The 22,397-nt window shown below is 46.4% G+C and overlaps 1 protein-coding gene across 4 annotated transcripts in view; it reads right to left on the bottom strand.

The window, feature by feature from the left end:
• The window catches only part of LOC121687882 (out at first protein homolog), a 35,137-nt gene extending 14,348 nt beyond the window's left edge, over window positions 1–20,789 (bottom strand). Inside the window, exons 1-5 of one of the 4 annotated variants that reach the window (XR_006024443.1) lie at window positions 20,129–20,789; window positions 3,532–3,666; window positions 2,929–3,109; window positions 1,210–2,302; window positions 79–1,174 (exon numbers count right to left, since the gene is read on the bottom strand). Coding sequence is in view for 1 of the 4 variants with exons in the window: in XM_042067036.1 (XP_041922970.1) it covers window positions 2,028–2,302; window positions 2,929–3,109; window positions 3,532–3,666; window positions 20,129–20,356 (819 nt within the window). In the remaining 3 variants the exon portion in view is untranslated. Of the gene's footprint in view, window positions 1–78; window positions 2,303–2,928; window positions 3,110–3,531; window positions 3,667–20,128 lie in introns of those variants that run through there. The other 3 variants (XR_006024444.1, XR_006024445.1, XM_042067036.1) reach the window with 3 other exon arrangements.
• Window positions 20,790–22,397: the final 1,608 nt, after the last annotated feature.

Raw genomic sequence — 22,397 nt, 5'->3', positions numbered from 1 at the left:
ATGGATGGAATTACTTGAAAAGTAACTATCTTTCTATTTCTCTATCTCTGACACACACACAATAATAGGAGACATCTGTAAAGATATACTTTTTATTTGAAAATTATTACTTCATTCTCACTGCCATCATGGATTGAGTCCTAACATAATATATTTATATAAAAATATGTCCACTCTAACTTAACAAAGCAATCAATACAAATGTCGGTATTAAGGCACTTGTTTATCAAAAATGGATGAAAGTCTGAAATCTTTCACAATCATTTGGCTTGACAGTTGGGGTGTGATCTGATTTTAAATTGTTCGACAAGTTAAATGTATTAGAAGCAGTACCATTATTTTTCAGGTTCTAATGAGTTCTACAACTAGGCCTACACTACCTAAAAAATTACATCACTTTGAACTTGTGAGACAACAGACAGAAAAAAAAAACTAATAAAACATTACTCTTTCCAGCGAAAAAAAAACTAATAAAACATTACTCTTTCCAGCGACATACTGCATTATTAATACAAACACAGAAAACAATTTGTGTGTGATGTAACAGCAAAAGTTTTGTATTTGATATCACAGTTCTGACAACAGAGCGAAGTTCAATGCCCATAATAGCTAGTGGCGGCTTTTACAGAATACAGAAATTGGCATGTGAAGCTTTCAGCGGCCTCACATCCATCAACTTAATTTGCACTGCCACCCTTCACTCCCTCTGTAAAGGTAGACTTTGGTTTGATTTAAATCCTTGCAATAAAACATGTGAGTTACGTGAGGTTTAGTTTATGTGACTAAAGGGTTCCGTTCCGGTGTTCTGACATAACGAGAGAGTGTGACGTCACTGTGTGAGATCACGGTGAACTCTTAGTCACCTACAGATGACAAGTGTGTACTGGAATGTGCATTAACCCTTTTGGTCCACTATCTATGTCATCTCAAAGTCTACATTCAGTAATAAAGAGTGAAATTACACACATGGACAGACACGCGCGCGCGCGCGCACACACACACACACACACACACACACACACACACACACACACACACACACACACACCTAACTAATTTTCGAATCAAAGTAAATGAAGAAAAAAAAAAATTAAATTAAGGCCACGGGAATGCAAGAATCAAAGGCATAAGGCTCTCCTACCTTATACTCTTAAAGACATGTTACTCTACCCTTCTACTTTCAGTTAGACACCAAGACAAAATATGCACATAAAACACAAAACTAACTAACCAAGTCGTCACTAAGAGAAATATAGGTCAAGAAGAAATATTTAAACAGATAGTGTGACACAACAGGAAACAGCATGAAATCAGAGTGAATGGTGTTATGGGTTTCCACTTTGTACATTAGCTTCTTTGATAATTTCTTTTTGCAAACAAAATAAATAATGAACAGTAATCAAAATAAAATACAAACAACCTGAATTGATGTGAACCAGCAAGGTAGCAGAGGACTATACAAAGACTACACAGCTGCTGTACATATAAACAAATGAAAAATATCTTGGCTCACAGTTCCTTCATCCCTCAATCATCTCCACGCAATGCATCTTGGGATCTGTAGTTCCAGTGGTTGATTTCACAGCCCAGGCATGTTAGAATGCTGCTTTCTTCAGCCATATGCATATACATTAGAAGAGGCCCTTTAGATTGCACAAAGAGTTCTTTTGAGCAACGGTGCCCCCACACCCCCCTCTTTCCCAAACACATACACACACACAAAGGAAGACTGTGTCCATCACACACACACACACATGGTTCTGATCGTCACACATAGGCACTAGACTGCTTAAGACACTGACTCTTGTTCTGGGAGCTCAGAACTTATGCTGAAGTTCCCCCTGATGAGGCCTTGCCCTCCTCCACTCTCCCCTCCTCCCTGGTGGACTTACAGTGTGACATTATCGAGTTGGAGCTGGAGGAGTTGGACTCGGCCCTGTCCTGCTGATCATTATAAAGTAGAGATTATAAACAGCAATCCCATCATGCTTCTCTGTCTCTCTGTCTCTCTCTCTCTGCTGCACTGGCTAGGCCTCGCCATCCCACAGGCACAGCTGCTTGTGAGGCACGTAGTAGGTGAAGTGGTAGCCCTTGCTGCAGCTCTTGATGCCACACTTGTAGGGGTTGCCACGGCCAGTGGTGTCCCGGTTGCGGCAGTACTTGAGCAGGCAGGGGTACCACTCCAGCCGCAGGCTAAAGGAGCAAGAGCACGCCTGCCACACGTCCTGCGCCTGTGAGCAGCTCTGCAACCCTGGTGTCTCCGCCGCCTGAGGGAGCAGCTCAAACATGGAGCCCTCCACGCCTGCAGGGGGAGACAGAGCACAACACAAACACCAAGTTTATTACCACTTTCTCCACTTGGAATTACTGTCTGTTATTACAACTTTGCTATTCCACAATTCAATTTTTACAGTATTTTACTGAAGTTCTGCTGATGTTATAAAATGTCAGTACTTACAATCATGTCTCTTTATCTATGATACTTAAAGTTTTTGTCATAATTTGATTTCATTTTCAGTGAATTATGATTACTTATAAAGTGAATTTCCATTGACTACTGATTTTGTGCACTGTTGTCCTACATGCCTCTAGCTGACCATGTCAAAATTGAACTTTTGTTTGTTTCTGTGCAGAACCATACACAGTGAAACTCCAGGCCAACCCCTCAAAATAGGACATGTTCAAAGCACTGATGTATCTGTGAGACTGACATATAAAAATGTGCAAAGCCCAAAAGTACCAGTTTACAAATATAAAATGGTATAATTTCTGATGATTTCATAGTTTCAGAAATGCGTTTTGTATTTATGGATGTGAAGATGGGTGGTAAGCCAATTGTGTGTGGATGTCTAGTGCGACGTGGTGTGTGTGTGTGTGTGTGTGTGTGTGTGTTAGAATGGTGTATAATTATGGGGCCATTCCACTTGCCTCTTTCCAGCCAGTGTTTGACGTCAGCCTCGCGCGTGTAGACAGCCTCGCGGGCGACGCTACACATGTTGTGGATGTGTGCGCTCAGCTGCCAGCTCCGCGTCAGGTTGACCGCCACGTTCATGGTCATCTGCTCCACACCACGCCGCTCTTCCGCCGTGCGGATTGCATGCGGGTTTTTCTGTAGAACAGGAACGATCATGTCACTTCCTGCTACCCATGCCACTCACTAACTCATTCTATCCCAAGCATCTCATTGTGAAACGTCTTGTACTCTCTACACACACTTCCTGACAAGTGAAAGTCATACACCAGAATTCCAAAAATTATGTTTCACAGCGTATGTGTGTGTGTGTGTATGTGTCTGTGTGTGTGTGTGTGTGTGTGTGTGTGTGTGTAGGCTGCACTGTATGTGTGAGTAGGCAATACTGACCTCACTAATGCTGATGTGTGTGTATGTGTGTGTGTGTGTGTGTGTGTGTGTAGGCTGCGGTGTGTGTGAGTAGGCAATACTGACCTCACTGATGCTGGTGTGTGTGTGTGTGTGTGTGTGTGTGTGTGTGTGTGTGTGTGTGTGTGTGTGTGTGCGTGTAATGTACTGACCTGTCTGAGTCGTGCCATGGACTCGCTGGGGATGATCTCGTTGCGGTTGAGGCGTGTGATGAAGCACAGGGCCTGGTACTGGCTCTGGCCTCTCTCCAGCTCCCCCAGGATCAGCGCCCGGAAGATCTTCACATCCTAAACGCACACACACACACACACACACATTTAATTATCTTATTTGGAATGACTCATACGCTACTCACCAGGGCGGTGGTAGCGTAGTGGTTTACAGAGCTGTGCTAGCATGCAGTGGCCTGAAAAGTTGAGGGTTCAATTCCTGGGTTCCGCTGTTGTGCCCTTAAGCAAGGCACTTAACCCTTAAAGGAGTAGTCACACCGGTGTGACGGGAATGTTGGGAAATTAACATTCTAAAGAATATCTGGGTTCATTGAATTCAACATAGAATTTTAGAACCTTCAATTGTTGCGGAACTTAGAATGTTCAAAAACCTACACCTTTAAGGGTTAACCTCGAATTGCTCTTGGAACAATAGCCCTTTTAATATGATTGACATAAGTCGCTTTGAATAAAAGTGTCTGCTAAATGAATAAATGTAAATGTGATTACAACACCACAGCATCCAAATATTCACAAAGAGACAGTTTATGTTTCACATGGCAATACAAACAATGTGCTAATAGATAGATAGATAATAATAGTCACAACCACATAAATAAATAAGTATAGTAGTATATAAGTATATATACACTCTTTTGATCCCGTGAGGGAAATTTGGTCTCTGCATTTATCCCAATCCGTGAATTAGTGAAACACACACAGCACACCGTGTACACACAGTGAGGTGAAGCCCACACTAATCCCGGCGCAGTGAGCTGCCTGCATCAACAGCGTATCTCAACATAACATATCTCACCAATCACACTTCATGGAGTCACGCACATATGATGATCAAGCCTCGGCATTCATCGCTCTAGTCTGATCATCACTGGCGCCATGCAGAGACAGTAATGTCTGAATGGCCATTTAAGTGCACTGTGCAATAGTGGTACATATTTAACCATCTTCCCCATCATTGCAGGGCTCTTGATACTTATAGCCTTGTGTCTATAGCTAGACACGAGCATAGGAGAGAGAATGATGAGAGAGAAAGAGAGTCCACCACAAGAAACGGCATATGCCCACAGCCCTGTTATTAGACCTGACTTGATCCCATCCTCTCGTATGGAAAAATGTGGGGAAAAAATGGAAAAATGAGAGGCATTTTTTTGTCTTAAATAGAGATCTTCTGGAGATCTTCTGTCTGCGTGGCAGCTGGTCTAGCCTCTGGGTTTTAAAGATGTCAGTTTGCACTTTTCTATTGACGGAGGTTAGCTCAGCCCAGCACAGCACAGCTCTCTGTGTGGAGTGTGGAAGGGGAGCGATATCCCAGCCCAGCTGTGTCAGGGACTGCACTCTCCAGCCAGGGAATGGGGGAAGAGGGAAAAAGGGGAAAAAGCTCTATTTAAGGCACAGTGATTCATGTAGAGGAGGGAAATGGACACACACACACACACAGAGAGAGACAGAGAGAGAGAGACACAGAGAGAGAGAGAGAGACACACAGACACAAACGCGAGGGAGACAGAAGCTGTTTCCACTCTTGGAGTTGGCTCGGATTAGGAATGACATTTTCAAGTTGGGCTCTGGAGTCAAAGGCCTGAATGACTGAACACGGGATGACAGCACACACACACACACACACACACACACACACAGCTGGGATCCTCTACTGGTGCTGGCAACAAGGCAGTAGCCCCAGACCAATAAAATCCTCAGCACAATGAGACAGAGGGGTGGAGTGTCAAAGAGAGGAAAGGAGAACGGGGGACAGAGGAGAGGAGAGGAGAGAAGACCAAAATGCTCTACCACTGATTTGTCAGCTCATTCATCAACCTGCCATCCTTCACCCTGCCCCCCCCCCCCCCCCCCCACATCTGATATGCTGACACATATGAATACACATTATTCTCAACACATTTCTGTGTAAATGGACATTAAATATCTTATCTTACAAGCAAACTCTGACAAACAAAATAGGGTGCTAAATATGCTCTTGAACACACACACACACACAGAGGACCAGTATGGAGAGATGCTGCCTGCACCACACACACACGCAGATATCCTTCTAACACAAACACACTACTCCTCCGTATTTCACACTGGCATCTCAGTCTGACAGTCTCCAGAGGGGACAGAGACTTCCAGAGATTGATTCCCAAGCCAGAACAGCACTTGGACAGTATCCACACACACACACAAAGTGAGCTACACGCCACACACACACACACACACACACACACACACACACACACACACACACACCTCTAAGCCCTCTCGCTCTGTTTGCTGTGCATCCTCTCCCAGAGGTCTCCATCTGGTCAGCAGCGCTGGTAAATATTACCCCCCTCACTTATCTGCTAAAGACAACATCTCAGACAGCCCCATCCTGACAGCACAGAGGCTACTCCCTCACTAGGCTTAAACAACGCACACACACACACACACACACACACACACACACACACACACACACACACACACAGTCTTCTCACAAGCAAACACACACACAAGCAGTCTTAACACTGAAACAACACCAGTTGCACTCAGTCACACACACACACACACTAACGAAACCCCCCAGCTGTCCTCATATAGTGTTGCTCGAACAGCAGCAGTCGGCCCCTCAGAGTTCCACTGCTAACCAGAAGCTGGAACCGTTTCACTACAAAGCAATACAAGCAGAGACAATAATAATGGATCTCTCTACATTATGGAGCTACAGGAGACGTGAAGCAATCCCCAAACACAGGAGGGCTGTGAAGGAGCGCAGGCGATGGGGGAGGGGAGGACACGCTCCCCTCCTCTTCCCCCTCCCTCACGCCCTCAACACTCTTCGTTAGGCCCAGGACAGGAGGCTATGGTGCTGAGACCTCCCAGTAGGCAGATAAACAAGGTGGTGTCGGGTTCAGCATGTGTGTGTGTGTGTGTTTGTGTGTGTGTGTGTGTGTGTGTGGGTGTGTGGGTGTGTGTGTGTGGGTGTGTGGGTGTGTGGGTGTGTCTGACTGTGTTTCTGTGTGACTGTGAAGGGGGTTATATAGCCCCTGGCGCACACACACTCTCTTTCTCACACACATACTGTAATTACAGGGAAGCAGAGGCATCAGTCCCCCAATAAGCACCTCACTGAAAGACAAGAGAGTGCCACCAGCAGGGACACACACACACACACACACACACACACCTGTGTGTATCTTCATCAGGCTCCGGTAGCCTCAGCTGGCCTGCTCTGCCTGGGAATGGCTTTACTGGGAACATAGCCCTGAGTGTGTGTGTGTGTGTGTGTGGGGGGGGGGGGGGGGTATGGTTGACTATCTGACTATCTGACCCTGATTGAGTGAGATTGAACGTGCCCAGCTGCTCCTCTCATGCTGTGAACACAATTGTCCCCCACTGTGTGAGAGCATGACTGGGTGGATGACCCCATGTAAGAGTGAACGTGCCCATCTGACCCCCCCCCCCCCCCCCCCCCCCCCCGTCTGTGAAGGCACATGACATGACTAGCTGACCCTGTGGGAGACTGAACATGCCCAGATGACCCTCACCATGGGACACACAAAGAGCTGGACCAAAGTGGGAACGATCTGAGGAACGGCCATATTGGCACTCAGTGAAAGAATATTACTGGCTGAGCGGAGCCATCTCTAAAAAATGAACGTGCCCAGCTTGGTCACTGTGATAAAGCACTTGACTAGCTAGTTCGCATCTGTGAGAATGAACGTGCCCAATGCTGAACTTTTCTGAATGGTGACTGGCTACCCTCACAACATTGTTGTGTAGGAACATGCCTCCACTAGCCACTGAATGACCCTTCACTACAAGGTGAATCAACAGTTCAGATTCACACTCCCTCAGTTATGAAAACAGACCCGGTTACACAATGCCGCCACTCACGACTCAGTGGGCACAAACACAACTTCCACACACTGACTGATCCACAGGTGAAGGGTGCAGTTTTGGCAGTGTAACAGTTTGTGGTTAAGTGCTACGTCACCTACACTAGTGTACTTTCCACAACAAACACCGCATCATGCAACCACGCGATCACAACATCAGGGCCTTGGCACACAATATCAAAAAATGAAATCCCTCTGGAGTGCAGAGCGTGTTGTCACAGGTACGCTGCTGTTAGTAACGTTATTAGATGATCCTAAGCCTTCCATCGCAGCGGCTTCCTCACACTCAGGTGACAGCAGACAGTAGGCGGTTAGGTAATGCCTGCTGCTGGTTGCCAAACACAGACATGTTTTTGCCTTAGGAGTGTGTGTGTGTGTGTGTGTGTGTGTGTGTGTGTGTGTGTGTGTGTGTGTGAGAGAGAGAGAGAGAATATCCCTGTTGGCTCGCTCTAAACGCTGCACAAACATCGTAACTCATGAGGAAACACTCACTTTAAGCATAACTCACTTTAAGCAGTATTAAAACCACACACACACAGACACACAGATACACAGACAGACACACACACACACACACACCTCTGTGCTCCCGCAAGGAGTATGGATTTATTGGTAGAGTGCTCGAGAGTAATAATTACTGCCTGATGACATGAGGTCTAAATCACTCCCAGGTCTCCCTCTCATGCAGCCATAATTACAGAGAGTGGGCTTGTATGGTGCTATATGCGGAGACGACTTGAAGATCCGGTTTCGCAAAAAAATATCCTTCCACACTTAGTGTTTATAGTTGAACTCAAAGCCAGACCATCTTCAAAGATTAAGGAGATGTGAGCTTTATTGAATTTAGATTGAGTCAACCTTTCAAAAATAGAGATGGTGCGTGCATTCTGTGCTCCATAAAGTTCTACATTCACCCACGGCACAGCTGAGTCAGACTTAGCCATCAACAAAAAAAGAAAAAAGAAAATGAAATAGAAAAGAAAGTGAGCCACAAATCTTGCCGAGATGAAGTCCAAAGCTGTCTGAAATGAAAAGCGCTGCCTCGCCCCAGACAGAAGAGCTCCGACTCCGGCTCCAGGAGCTAAGCTCCAGGCCCAGGGATCTCTCCCTGCACCCTGCCCAGCCCTGAATGCCTGTCCCTGGCCACGGCCCAGCGCTTTCCGGCCTGTGGACACCTCCAGCCCCTGCCACACTGCCCCCTCTGATCCCTCACAATGCAGGCCTCTGCCAAGCGTCTCCAGGGGCTCTGCCCCACTTCCTGTTGGCCAATCCCCCCGCATAGACCCTGTTTGTTTGATAAAGTCGGACGCTGGGAGCGCGCCAGGGCCAGGCCTGCAGATTAACTCCACTTATTTCAACCAGGCAGTGGACGGGGTCACTGTAGAGACATCACAGAGGTTTTCTCTAATGTCTTTAGCATGACTGGAGAAAGAGACAGACAGAGAGAGAGAGAGAGAGAGAGAGAGAGAGAGAGAGAGAGAGAGAGAGAGAGAGATGGAGAGACTGAGTGAGCGAGTGAGTGAGAAATAGAGAGAATGGGAGACAGACAGAGACACAGAGAGAGTGAGCAAGTGAGTGAGAGAGAAAGAGACAGAGAGAGAGAGACTGAGTGAGAGAGTGAGAGAGAAATAGAGAGACAGAGAGGGAGAGAGAAAGTGAGTGGGTGAGAATGAGAGAGAGAAAAAGAGACAGAGAGAGAGAGAGAGAGAGAGAGAGAGAGAGAGAGAGAGACAGGAGAGAGAGAGAGAGAGAAAGTGAGTGGGAGATTGATGGGATTTCACCTCAGAGGTGTGAGGTGACACGGTGTGTGCCTACAGACTGGTCTCTCCAGGCCTGCCTCTTGTGTTGTTCCTCCTTGCGCAATACCTCTGGAGAAAGAATTCCTGCTCTGCTTCACTTCACAGAAGTAGCGAGCGCCTAAAAACACGGCGCCATACACACGCAGCGCGGCGTAAAGAGCAGAGCGGGCGGCGAGCCAGCGGCAGAACAAACAAACGTCAAGGCGTGCCCACCGACCAGAGCAGAGTAGAGCAGAGTGGAGTAGAGCGGAGTAGAGTGGAGTAGAGCGACTCTCAACAACAGAGGCGCTGGCGGCAGCTGCAGCAGCAGCAGCTGGCCTGAGGCAGCTCACCCCACTTCCACGGCACGATGGTAAAACAAACTCGAAGCCACCGCCCCACAGGGCCCTGTCTGCAGAGGAGGAGGAGGTGGAGGAGGTGGAGGAGGAGGAGGAGGTGGAGGAGGTGGAGGAGGTGGAGGAGGAGGAGAAGGTGGATGAGAAGTAGGAGGTGGAGGAGTTGGGGGATGGACTTGTTTTGAGATGCTTGAGATGTTTGCACTTGTGTCCGGTGAAGCGCACCACCCTGAATAGGCACAGGTGCACTACCTGATCCGCACCCCAAACAACACCTCACCTTCACCCCTCACCCCAAACCCCACACACACACCCACACACACACCCACACACCCGTTGCACATAGGGGCGAAAGGGTCCAGACCCCCCAACAAAAGGCCCGGAAGAAAAGGAGGCTGGGAGGAGAAATGCTTGACTTGAGACTAATTATAGGAGGACTCACAGCAGGAATGTGATGCTCCTCACACCTGGCCTTACATGCACTTACACACCCCCTACACACACACACGCATGCACACACCCCGCCCCATACATACACCCTGCAAACACATACACACACACACACACACACACCCCATACATGCAACCCCCAAATACACACACACATATAACCCTCAGAAGAGTTAACTTAAACCCCCCTCCCCCCTTCCCCCACCAGCCTTGCATGCACTCACACACCCCATACATACACCCCCCAAACACACACACCCCTCAGAAGAGTAATCTTCAACCCCACCTTCTCCCCACCCTATCCCCCCTAGAGGAAAACATGAGGCCACGGAGCACCCAGACAAGAGTTCTGCCGCCGGAGGGACCACTTCATAAATCAGATTAATAGAACATGCTCAGCGGGAGACTAGGAAAACCAAACCGCGGGACAAAAGGTGGACGTGGCTTATTAAATACGGGGCGCCTTCACCAGACGCCGTGCAATGCTGGGGTTTCGAGAGGACATCTCTAGAGGCAACGTCCTCTTTTCTATGTATCTGTATCTGTGTGTGTAATATGACTGAGTGTATATGTCAGTTTGAGCATGTTTGTGTGTAAGTCCAAGTATTTGAAAGATGAGTGGAAGTGTTCATTCATTCATACAACCTTTATTTAATTCATGGAAATTGTGTGTGTGTGTGTGTGTGTGTGTGTGTGTGTGTGTGTGTGTGTGTGTGTGTGTGTGTGTGTGTTTGTCTGTGTGTATATGTATCTGTGTGAGAGAGTTTGTGTGCGTGTGTACGTGAGTTTGTGTGTGTGTATATGTGTGTGCGTGTGAGTGTACGTGTCTGTGTGTGTGAGTGTGTGTCGGTGCCTGTGTGTTTTGGCTGCAGTGACCCGGCTCCAGTGCAGTGTTGATCTAAGGGCAGTTCTCTCAGTGCACAGCTCTGTGCTGTTTGTGCCTACGCTGCATTTCAGCATGTAATGAGATCGCTGCTCCTGCTCTCGCCCCACCCCCCGCCCCCCACACCCCCCACACACACACTCACACACACACACACACACACACACACACACACACACACACACACACACACACACACACACACACTCCTGCTCTCGCTCCCTCTGCATCCACTCACCACAGAGGACCTGTCTGGAGAAACGCTTCCAGTATCACACACACACAAACACAGACACACCACACACACACACACACACTATCCATCCACTCACCACAGAGGACCAGTCTGGAGAGACGCTGCCTACACGAAACACACACACACACACACACACACACACGCTCTCTCTCTCTCTCTAACTCACACATACACACAGACACACCCCACAATCCTGCTCTCGCTTCCTCTGCATCCGCTCACCACAGAGGACCAGTCTGGAGAGACGCTGCCTGCACCACAGCCAGCACACACACTTACCTGTGCTCTAGCAGCAGATAAGTGACGAAAGTGACTAAAAGCAGATGAATGAGTCTGCTAAATGAACAGAAGTGCTTTCAGCATGTGTGTACATCCGGACAGCGTGAGGTTGAGCCGCACTCTGGACCCCTCTCAGCCACCTGGGCGCTTTTCCAAGCACATGGTTCAGTGACAGACCTGGTACATGAACTCATAGTAGGTGGTAAACCTGGTACGTGGTAAGTGGTAAAACTTTTAAAAAGAGGAGCCCCTTTGGCTTTGTTTTGCAATGGGGTCATTCCACGTCAATTCAACCAGGGCCCACACACTTAGGTCTCAAAAAATTCTGAAAAAATTACCAGGTGTACCTATGTTACCCAGGAGACACACTGTAAAATTACTCTTATGTAAGATCAATACTTTCCAAGATACAGCCAGTTTTACAGGGGGAGGGGGGTGTCGATTTTGTTCGGGCTCTTTTTTTTGTCAAAGTTCACAAGCCCACAGCGCAAGAACTAAACCATGTAGGAGGCTCAAATTTTGCATGCTGGTACATAAATAGGAATAGTATGTAACAAAATAGTCACGTTTGGTCTGGATAATCCTGCATGGTCATAGCTGTCCCTCAAAGTTGATACAAATTTTATTGGAGTTTTTGGCTGGGCTCTGTTTAAGCCTTTAGAAGACATATTTGTACTCAACATAGGCTCTTGATTTATTTTCCTTACTGAGATAAGTAGAAACACTCTCACAAAAAACAATGAACAGAAAATAAATTCCTTCAGGGTTTGAACAGCAGACCTTAGAAGTCTAAAAAATCATTTTGGTTCTCATTTTCAGAGCACCTAAACACCTTGTGGGAATATACAAAGATTTTTTAAATATTTTTTTCTTTGCCCCATTGACATATTGATGTCAATGGGGCATTTTGCCCATGTTCAGGGTGGAAAATAAAAAAGAAAGATTTGCATAAGACAAGTCAAATTGGTGTTTTCAAAAAGAAGGGATCATGGAGAATAAGGAAAAACATATTTAAAAAATCTTTGTATATTCCCACAAGGTGTTTGGGTGCTCTGAAAATGATAACCAAAATGATTTTTCCGACTTGTGAGGTCTGCTGTTCAGACCCTGAAGGGATTTATTTTCTGTTCATTGCTTTTTGTGAGAGTGTTTCTACTTATCTCAGTAAGGAAAATAAATCAAGAGCCTATGTTGAGTACAAATATGTCTTCTGAAGGCTTAAACAGAGCCCAGCCAAAAACTCCAATAAAATTTGTATCAACTTTGAGGGACAGCTATGACCATGCAGGATTATCCAGACCAAACGTGACGATTTTGCTACATACTATTCCTATTTATGTACCACCAAGCAAAATTTAAGCCTCCTATATGGTTTAGTTCTTGCGCTGTGGGCTTGTGAACTTTGACAAAAAAAAGAGGCTGGACAAAATCGACACCCCCCTCCCCCTGTAAAACTGGCTGTATCTTGGAAAGTATTGATCTTACATAAGAGTAATTTTACAGTGCGTCTCCTGGGTAACATAGGTACACCTGGTAATTTTTTCAGAATTTTTTGAGACCTAAGTGCGTGGGCCCTGGTTGAACTGACGTGGAATGACCCAATGAGAATGAAGCCAAATGGCTCTTTTATTAGGAGATTTTAAGTACCCTGAATCAACTCACCCAGACAAGTCACTAAGCCACATACTTGGAACCACCCCCCACCCCCCACCCCCCACCACACACACACACACACACACACACACACACACACACACACACACACACACACACACACACACACACGCACACACACACTCTCCACCCCCCTGGTTTGACCGGTTCACTTCTGACACATTCATCCACAGAGAGAGGGCAACAGTGTTTTCCATTTAACACTCATTCCATATCTGCATTTGCATATATCCACACGCACATCTGTTGCTCAACACCAACATGTCAGACTGTGGGACCAGGACTATACTCGGGTGACTTCACCAGATGTAGACTTTTCCAGCACAACGAGTAGGAGGATGCTGCTGACGCAGAGGAACTCAACTTCCTCCTCACTGAAACACACACACACACACACACACACACACACAGGCTCATCATGGATCAGCATAGCACAGCAACAGTTAGCCTGTCTCCAGTGAACCTGTTTTTGGTGTCATCTAGGGTGAGCACACCTTCCCTGAGCGAAGAGAATGGCTTTGAGAGACACTGTTTACTCTGCAGACTTCATTGACATTGCAGTCCTCAGTGAGCTCTAACCAGACACTGAACTCACCTCAGAGGGAGAGAGAGAGAGGGAGAGGGAGGGGTAGAGAGAGGGAGAGAGAGGGGGAGAGGGAGAGAGAGAGAGAGAGAGAGAGAAAGAGGGGGAGGGATAGAGAGAGAGAGAGAAAGGGATTAAGAGAGAGATAGAAAGCTGAGGACTGTGTACTATCCGTGTCCACAGCATTCATTCAGCATGCACAAACCAGATGCTGTACATTAACTTCAGAGAGAGAGAGAGAGAGAGAGAGAGAGAGAAGAGAGAGAGAGAGTTCTAAAACTTGTGAGTTTTTAATAAATAAAACTGTTTCCATGTTCTGTTCTACACTATGGCAAGAGTGGTGGTGTGGGGGTTGCTTAATGTCTGTCCAGATCATTCACTAAAACTGCAAACCTGGAGCTCAAATCTGTCATTCTGCCATTTGCCTCAACATAAACTCTCAAAGAGCCGACCAATAGGAAACACACCACTACTGCAGCCTCTATTCAAACTGCGCATAAGAGTATCAACCAGCTTTCATTTCACTTAACACACCTTGTTTTATGATAACTCTTTTATTTGTGGCCTTCCGGACTGGTGGTGTGTTTGTGTGTGTTTGTGTGTGTGTGTGTGTGTGTGTGTGTGTGTGTGTGTGTGAGAGAAAGAGAGAAAGAGTCAAGTTGAGCCAGGACACACCCTAGAGAGCTCCCTTTAACAGCATGCTTTGGCTGCTTTGTGTGTGTGTGTGTGTGTGTGTGTGTGACTGCGGGGGTTGTATTGTGAAGAAGCTGACAGGGAAGTTCAAAGGTGCCGCGCCAGGAGAGGAGTGAAGAGGAACGTCGGGGAGGGGGTTGGGGGGGGGCTGAGCGCGGCTCTGGTCTGTCGGCCGTCTGTTCTGTGGGAAACTGGGATAGCTCCATTATCTGCTGCACTCCAGAGCCCAACATCTGTCAGGCCCACGCTAACATATCAGAGGCATACATCTGAGCTGCACAGCAGCCCAGCACATGAGAACAGAGCAAAGAAGAGAGGAGCTGACCACAGCCCAGGGGGAGAGAGAGAGAGAGAGAGAGAAAGAGAAAGAGAAAGAGAAAGAGAGAGAGAGAGAAAGAGAGAAAGAGAGAGGGGGAGAGAGAGAGAGAGAGAGAGAGAGAAGGCCAGGCAATTGAAGGAAACCACACACATACACACACACTCTCTTTGTTCCTCCCTTAAATTCTAAAACTATATTCTTTCACCCTCTTCTCTCATCTTCATATATCTGAATAATTGTCATAAATCACTAAACTTTTAACACTAATACTTTTAAGATCCTCTACTGCTATTTATTACTCTTTCTGTTTATAACACAGTTTCCACCACACACACACACACACACACACACACACACACAGCTATTGAGTGCCAGCAAATTTGGCTTGCGACACTTTTCACGAAATTCTCAGAAATATGGTTAAAGTGCAGAGGGCAGAGCGGGAAAGACCAGGCCAGGGCATGCGCACACACGCACACACACACACGCACACACACACACACACACACACACACACACACACACACACACACACACACACACACACACACACACACACACACACACACACACACACACACACACACACACACACACACAGTGACTCATCTTGACAATCCATGCATGCACTCACTCTGAATAATCCAGATTTTGTATACACTCACAATCACGCACGCACGCACGCACGCACGCACGCACGCACGCACGCACGCACGCACGTACACCACATACCCATCCCTCCATTCATGCCCAGAGTCATCTTCTGGCACACCTCTGACGGGAACAGGTGACAATACCAGAGTAAAGCAGGCAAGTTTCTACAAGTGACACAACAGAATGGTGTGGCCATTTGGAGGCCACGGTGTGTTAAAAGACATGCACACACACACACACACACACACAGGTCTGCTGTGTAGAGGCATTTACTTGCTCAACACTCTGGAGCCTATAGGGCCAGGAGGTCAAGCTGCCTGCCCAAAACATGCCTCTGAAAGCCTCTACTGAAGGGTCACACTCACACACACACACACACACACACACACACACACACACACACACGGCACCTTTCACCGATTTATCACTGCAACATTGAAACACATACAACAATGCTCCAATGTTAATTTCATGGACATCGGCAAGGTCCAAGTTAGTTTTTTCCTCCCTTTCTCTCTCTCTCTCTCTCTCTCTCTCTAAGTTTCCATGCACTTGCCCAAGGTTAGGGGTAGATATGGGAGAGGAGAAGGGAGAGGGGCTGGTACGCCGCCAAGCGGGTCATGGATAGCCCAGTGGGGAGATGTTCATAAAGGCCAAGCACCACAAACACACACACACACATACACACACACACACACACACACACACACAAAGGTGGGTGTGTGGAGAAACTGCCAATTCAAATCCACAGTTAGCCAAGTGACTCCTCATGGCCACTGTGTGTCCACATTAAGGCTACATCCACACTATCCCATTGTTTGTTTGAATCCAGAACACTTTTGTTTGTCTACACATGATCATCTTCACCTCTCCCCCCACACACACACACACACACACACACATCTACTCTTCTCCAGTGTTTTCAAGTCCCTGAAATGGAATAATTTGAAAATGTTCTTGGCCTCGTTTTAATTTGAAAACTCCATGGACATCACCAGTCTGATGGTTCTTCACTCTCCATGACAACTTTTTAGTAGCATGTAGTGCAGTGAAATTCTGCATTTTAAAAGTGCTGACAATTGTGTGAATGGTCATGTGATTTGAGCAAATGGTCACGTGATCCACGCTTCAGGGATTCAGGGATGTGGTCAAGGTTCCGGAATTGCAAACATGTGTCTGGACGGAGATCCTATGGACCCTTTCACCCACAAGACTTCCTTTTCAACATTCCATATGTTATCTTAATGCAGAGGAAGTAGATTGGGGCCCAAATAGAACGTTCAAGCATTGTTTTTGTTTACCTTGTTGAAAGGGTCCATACGTTATAAAAAACTAAGATCAGTGAAGGACAAATGGACACCAATACTGCATGGGCCACATGGGAGGACAGAGATGGGAGAATACCAGTGGGCTCATTCACACATGGGTCACATAGGGAAGCGCGTGTCTGTGTGTTAGCCTTGGTGTGAACACACACTAGTGGCTGTTCCAGCACATCCTGCAGGGCCTGATGGGTCTTAAACACGCAGACACACAACTGAGAGACATTTTTTCAACAGATGCGTAGGACTGGTGTCTTTTTTCAGTTTGTCTTTTGGCCTGTTTTTTTATTTGTTTGATTTTTTTTTTTTGTGAGCACATCTGTTTGTGATGAAGAGACTGAGAGCTCATCAGAGAAGTCTGTGTGTGTGTGTCTGTGTGTGTGTGTGTGGGTGTGTGTGTGTGTCTGGCACATGATTGCAGAGATGGTGGGAGTTATTGTTTAAAGTTTCAGGGGAACAGAGAAACATCCCAGGGGAAACGCGACACCGTGCCACTTGAATTCAGTCCCAGACTCATCCTGTTCATGATATGACCCCCCCCCCCCCACACACACACACACACACATTAATATTCTCTCTCTAATGTTTGCCATTTTCTTTCACTCCATTTCTTTATCAGTCCATCACTCAAAGTCTCATTCTCTCTCTCTCTCTGTTTAATATACCTATCTGTCTCTTTCTCACTCTAGCTCTCATTTCTCTCTGTCTCTAATATCGCTCTCTCCCTCTCTCAGTTTGTTATGCCACCACTGTCCACTCCAGTCAGAGGGTAATGATTATCCCGGTGGCCAAAGTTCTATGGTAATTACGGTTTCATTCAGCTGGTTAGAACGCAATGCCTCAGGCCACGCATGACGCAGCTCCTGGAGATTGAGTGTGAGAAAGCGAGAGTGTGTGTGTGTGTGTGTGTGTGTGTGTGTGTGTGTGTGTGTATGTGTACGAGTGCCTTAAACAGTTTTAAATAACCAAATAACTGGTGAGCTTAATGTGAATTGAATTATGTGTTTTAAAGGGGCTGAGCTTTAGGACAGCAGTGCATGTAAATGTGGTAGTAAATGTGTGCATGTAAATGAGCTGTCTGGGCCCATTCCTCCTCCTGCTCTGACCGCTGATGCTCTGAGTGACTCATCAGGTTAATGAGGCGAAGCACGTGGTGCCTTCCCACCAGCAAACAGACACACACACAGACACACACACACACAGACACACACACATATGCACTACCCCTCTCATGTTGCGCCTTCCCTCCAGCAAACATCACATGACTGTGCTTACAGAAAGCCCCAGCAGGGGTAAACAATAAACAATAAACACACAGCTGGCTTGAACATAACACCGTCTCTGGGAGCGTAGCCTACAGTATATAGGCAGTGTAACCCAGATCTGGCCCAGATGAGGCACTCAGCTGGCCCAGAACTGGCTGGTGTGTGGGAGGCATGTGGGCCTTGGAGCACTGGCCAGCATTTGGCACACACAGCCTGAAACTGAGAAACCTCAGTACCCACATCACAGGAAGATGTGGGAGAAGATGCAAATGGACTGCAGTAATACTCATTACGGAGGAAGCACAGCTCTGTGGAGTGAACTCATTATGGGGGAAGCTTAACTACGTGCAGTTAACTTATTACAGGTGAAGCAGAGCTCTGTGGAGTGAACTCATTATGGGGGAAGCTTAACTACGTGCAGTTAACTTATTACAGGTGAAGCAGAGCTCTGTGGAGTGAACTCATTATGGGGGAAGCACAGCCACGTGCAGTTAGTTAATTCATTATGGGGGAAGCACAGCTAGGTGCAGTTAACTCACTACAGACTCAGGGATGGATTACTGCACGGGCCTTCCGGGCCCAGGGGCCCAAGGGGTCAGGGGGCCCTGAAGCCCAAGCCTTTGCATGGAATCATTGCCTCAATATCAACACATCAGGATGTAGGCTATGAATCTGATTGAATTTAGTATTGGCCATCCCCAAAATGCACCAGAATACAGGAAATCACATCAAACAAATTGAAAAAATTCTGATGGAGGACCCCTAAACCCCCCTTCCACATATGCGACAATTAGCGGGGAGCCCTTAATACATGTGGGCCCAGGGGCCCGAAAGTTCATAATCCGTCCATGTACAGACTAAGCACAGCTACATGCAGTTAACACAGTATGGAGGAAGCACAGCTCTAAAGAGTTAACTGGTGGTCTAGTATGGTCTAGTAGTGACCTGTGACACTTCGCCCTAAGCCCGTACAGTCTGATTTAAGGACACGCTTATTGATTTAGCAGATGATATCATATCATGCAAAGTGGCTTACAGTACAGAGGTGCCCTATGATCAGTATGCTTGCCAGCTGGTTACTGAACTCTTGGTGTTGGTGACAGCATCTTCCTCTATACCAACTTCCTCCCTAACAGTTGACCTTCAGTAACATCACAAGTCTGCATAGTTCTGCTGCAAATCCAGCATGAGGAATGGACGTCACAGCTCATTCAGATTTCCATAAAGTCCCAGAGATAGCCTGAGTCTCAGATGAAAAACACATGCGAGAAGAAGAAAGAGAGAGGCCCCCCAAAAGCAACTGATAAAGAGAGAGAGAGAGTTGAGGAAGAGAGGAGGAAGAGAGGAGAAGGAGAGGACTCATGCTTTCTGCTTCCTCTACAGTACAGTGGAAAAGGATCATAAATCAGTCTTTGCATGGACGATATAGTGGAGACATCACCATGAGCAATGCAGAGTATCTCCACAGCGAGCTTTTCTAGAATGGTTCCAGCCCTGACGTGGCTAAGAACAGTCAGACCCCTGCCAGATGTATTCTAGTGTCTGTTTCTATTCTGTGAATGCTGAATTGATGTGAAGTACTGAATAATCATTCATTTCCAGCCATCTGGGTGAAAAACAATTGATCTGTTGGATCAGTGGCCTTATTTAATACACCAGGTTACGAAATGTGGATAACACGGTGCCACAGAAATGCCTAAAATGACAGTGTGTGAGAACAAAATCACAGATCACATCTAGAGGACCGGGCTGGAATGGACAGCATGTACAGTTGTAGATGACAGCAACTGTCTCAATTCAGACACAAAAGAACCCAAAGTTCACTTATTTTCATGGCACACCAGACATCATACACCTTGTTTCAGTGTGATTTCAGAATCAAGGGAGGGAACAAAAGTAAACGTTAAGTCAGATCCTAAAATAAAATATATAATTAATTTCGTGCTATTTAGAAACTCAAGTGTTTTACTGGGACTGTGAAAACTACTCTTTGACCCAAAACTAAAAATTTGTTGAGAATAGCCTACCAGCGGCAGTGGTAAAAATGTGGTAAACTTTTTTTTTTAACTTTACATGAGGAAATATACATTGTATTAAATATAGGCCTATATACACGCACATCAACTTACCTGCTTAAAATCAGCGACGAAAGTTATAAGTGTGCCATCTCCTTGTTTGTACTCCAAAGTGATGGAGTCGCGCTCACTGTCCGCCTCTAAAACTTCATTAGTGATTTGTCCATCAGCTAAGCGTACACGCACCTTTAATTCTGAGCAAAATCCCAGTGTAATTAAACTTATCACCCAGAGAAATAAACGTATCCGAACTGAAACCCGTAAAATCCACCTCGCAAACATCCCAAAACGTCCAACAAATCGCAGAAGCAGACTTGACTTGATTCTTGATAAGGAGTTCCGAAACGTCCCAGTTCAAGCTCACAAAATACTAAACTTATCTCAATCCGCCAACCTTGGAACATAGCCACGATCCTCTGCGCTGCTGGTATATAGGTCCTTGTTTTGTTTCCATACTTTTGAAGTAGTATAGAAAGCGGAGCATTCTGTGAATGTACTGGCAGATATTCTCTTTTGAGTGAACTACAGCTCAGCGCGACGCGAAATCAATCTCAGATTTTCACTCCGATCTGACTTCTCATTCAGGAACTTCCGACAGCTCCGGGCGGTAATTACAGACGCAGTGTGACACCTCTCAGTTTCTTTCAGAGACTTGTGCATGCTGCCTCGGTCTTGCTCTCTGTTTTTCTTCTCAACTGTTTTTTTTTTACCTAACACTCACCGTCACTTCCTTCGCAATCCCAACTCCAGCGCAGTTCTTCCCTGGCCTCCAAAGTTTCACTGGCAGGGCTGCCTAGCCACGGACCCTTGTAAACTCTTAAAGGCATAGTGTACCAATCTCACGTTAGTTTAAGTATGAAAGTAGCCCAGACTGTGCATTGTATTTGCAGAAACTGATCAAGTCAAATACATTTTGAAGAATCATGTAAGTCGTCGCCTTTGATGAAGGTGTCAGCTAAAGAAATAGCTATAACTCCCATGATGAAAATACATGATTCACTCATAATAATAGGTAATGGAGTCTGCCAATGAATCATTAAAATTTACTTTACACACTTAGAACCTACAAAACAACTCTTGACATTTTCATTTTCTGTGCATACATGGATCACAATTAAATTCTACATTTTATATGACAAAATGCAATTTGAAAATAGGCCTGTGTAATTTGAGAACATTTGATTTAAAGCACATGCAAAATCAAAGTTACAGTGTTTCAAATGCAAAATCAAAGTTACAGGCAAACAAATCTGTTGATTGAACTGTTATATCCAAATATGTTTTACTTAGTCAAATCATTGTACAAATAATGCCCTTGAAGAGTGACAGGAAGTGGTGGAAAGAGATAGGATGGGATCGGGAAATGATTGTGGGTCGGTTTCAAACCCGGGTCCCCACTTGGGACCCGAATGTGGTACGGACAATGCAGCCGCTTGCACCACAGCGCCACCACATGGTGCCCTTGACATTTTGACACTGAGAAAATTAAATAAATACAGAGCATTGAGATAGCGTTTGATAGGTTGATGGATTGCTTTGTCCCAAACTTGCTGACAAGTAGATTTAACAGATGGCTCAGAAAATTGGTGGTTGTGCGAAGACGACCCCCTCCCCCCTTTTTAAAGGAGAGCTTCACACCCGTGATCATGCATATTCTTGACTTTTTATGATGCCCTGGAGGGGAGAGATTGACAATGACTAGACCCAACTGTAGCACCACATACATCGAGAAACATCTGAAACTGTCCCAGGGATCAAAGCGGCACATTCAAAATGTGAAGTTGTCTCTAGAGGTTGGGATCTTCCTCCGGAGCTCTAGGCTCACCTGAGCGTCTCTGTCCCCAGGTGAGGCTAGTCTCTCTGGGTGGGCCCCAGGTCAAAGACTTCCTGAGGCGGGCGGCACTGCTGGTGCTCCAGAGAAGGAGAAAACAAGCACAGAATCAGAGAGCAACAAACAGCAGTGAAGAGAAGGAGAGGAGGAGAGAGGAGAGGGGGAGAGAGGAGAGGAGAGGAGGAGAGAGGAGAAGAGGGGGAGAGAGGAGAGGAGAGGAGAGAGGAGAGGAGAGGGGGACAGAGGACAGAGGGAGAGAAGAGGAGAGAAGGAGAGGAGAGGTTGAAGAGAGAAGGAGAGAGGAGAGTAGGGGGAAGAGGAGAGGAAGACAAATGGAGAGAGGAGGGGAGAGGAAGAGGAAGAGAGAGTGAAAAGGAGAGGAGATGAAAGGAAAAGAAAGGAGAGGAGACAAAAGGGGTTGATTGAGGCCCCGTCCATACGGAGACGCTTTTTGGGATAAACGCACTGGTTTTGCTTCGTCTTGGCCGATCG

The sequence above is a fragment of the Alosa sapidissima genome, chromosome 17, assembly GCF_018492685.1.
Source record: "Alosa sapidissima isolate fAloSap1 chromosome 17, fAloSap1.pri, whole genome shotgun sequence".
Taxonomy (NCBI): domain Eukaryota; kingdom Metazoa; phylum Chordata; class Actinopteri; order Clupeiformes; family Clupeidae; genus Alosa; species Alosa sapidissima.
The sequence above is the reverse complement of the archived record's forward strand: the minus strand, read 5'-3'. Positions and strand labels throughout refer to the sequence as shown.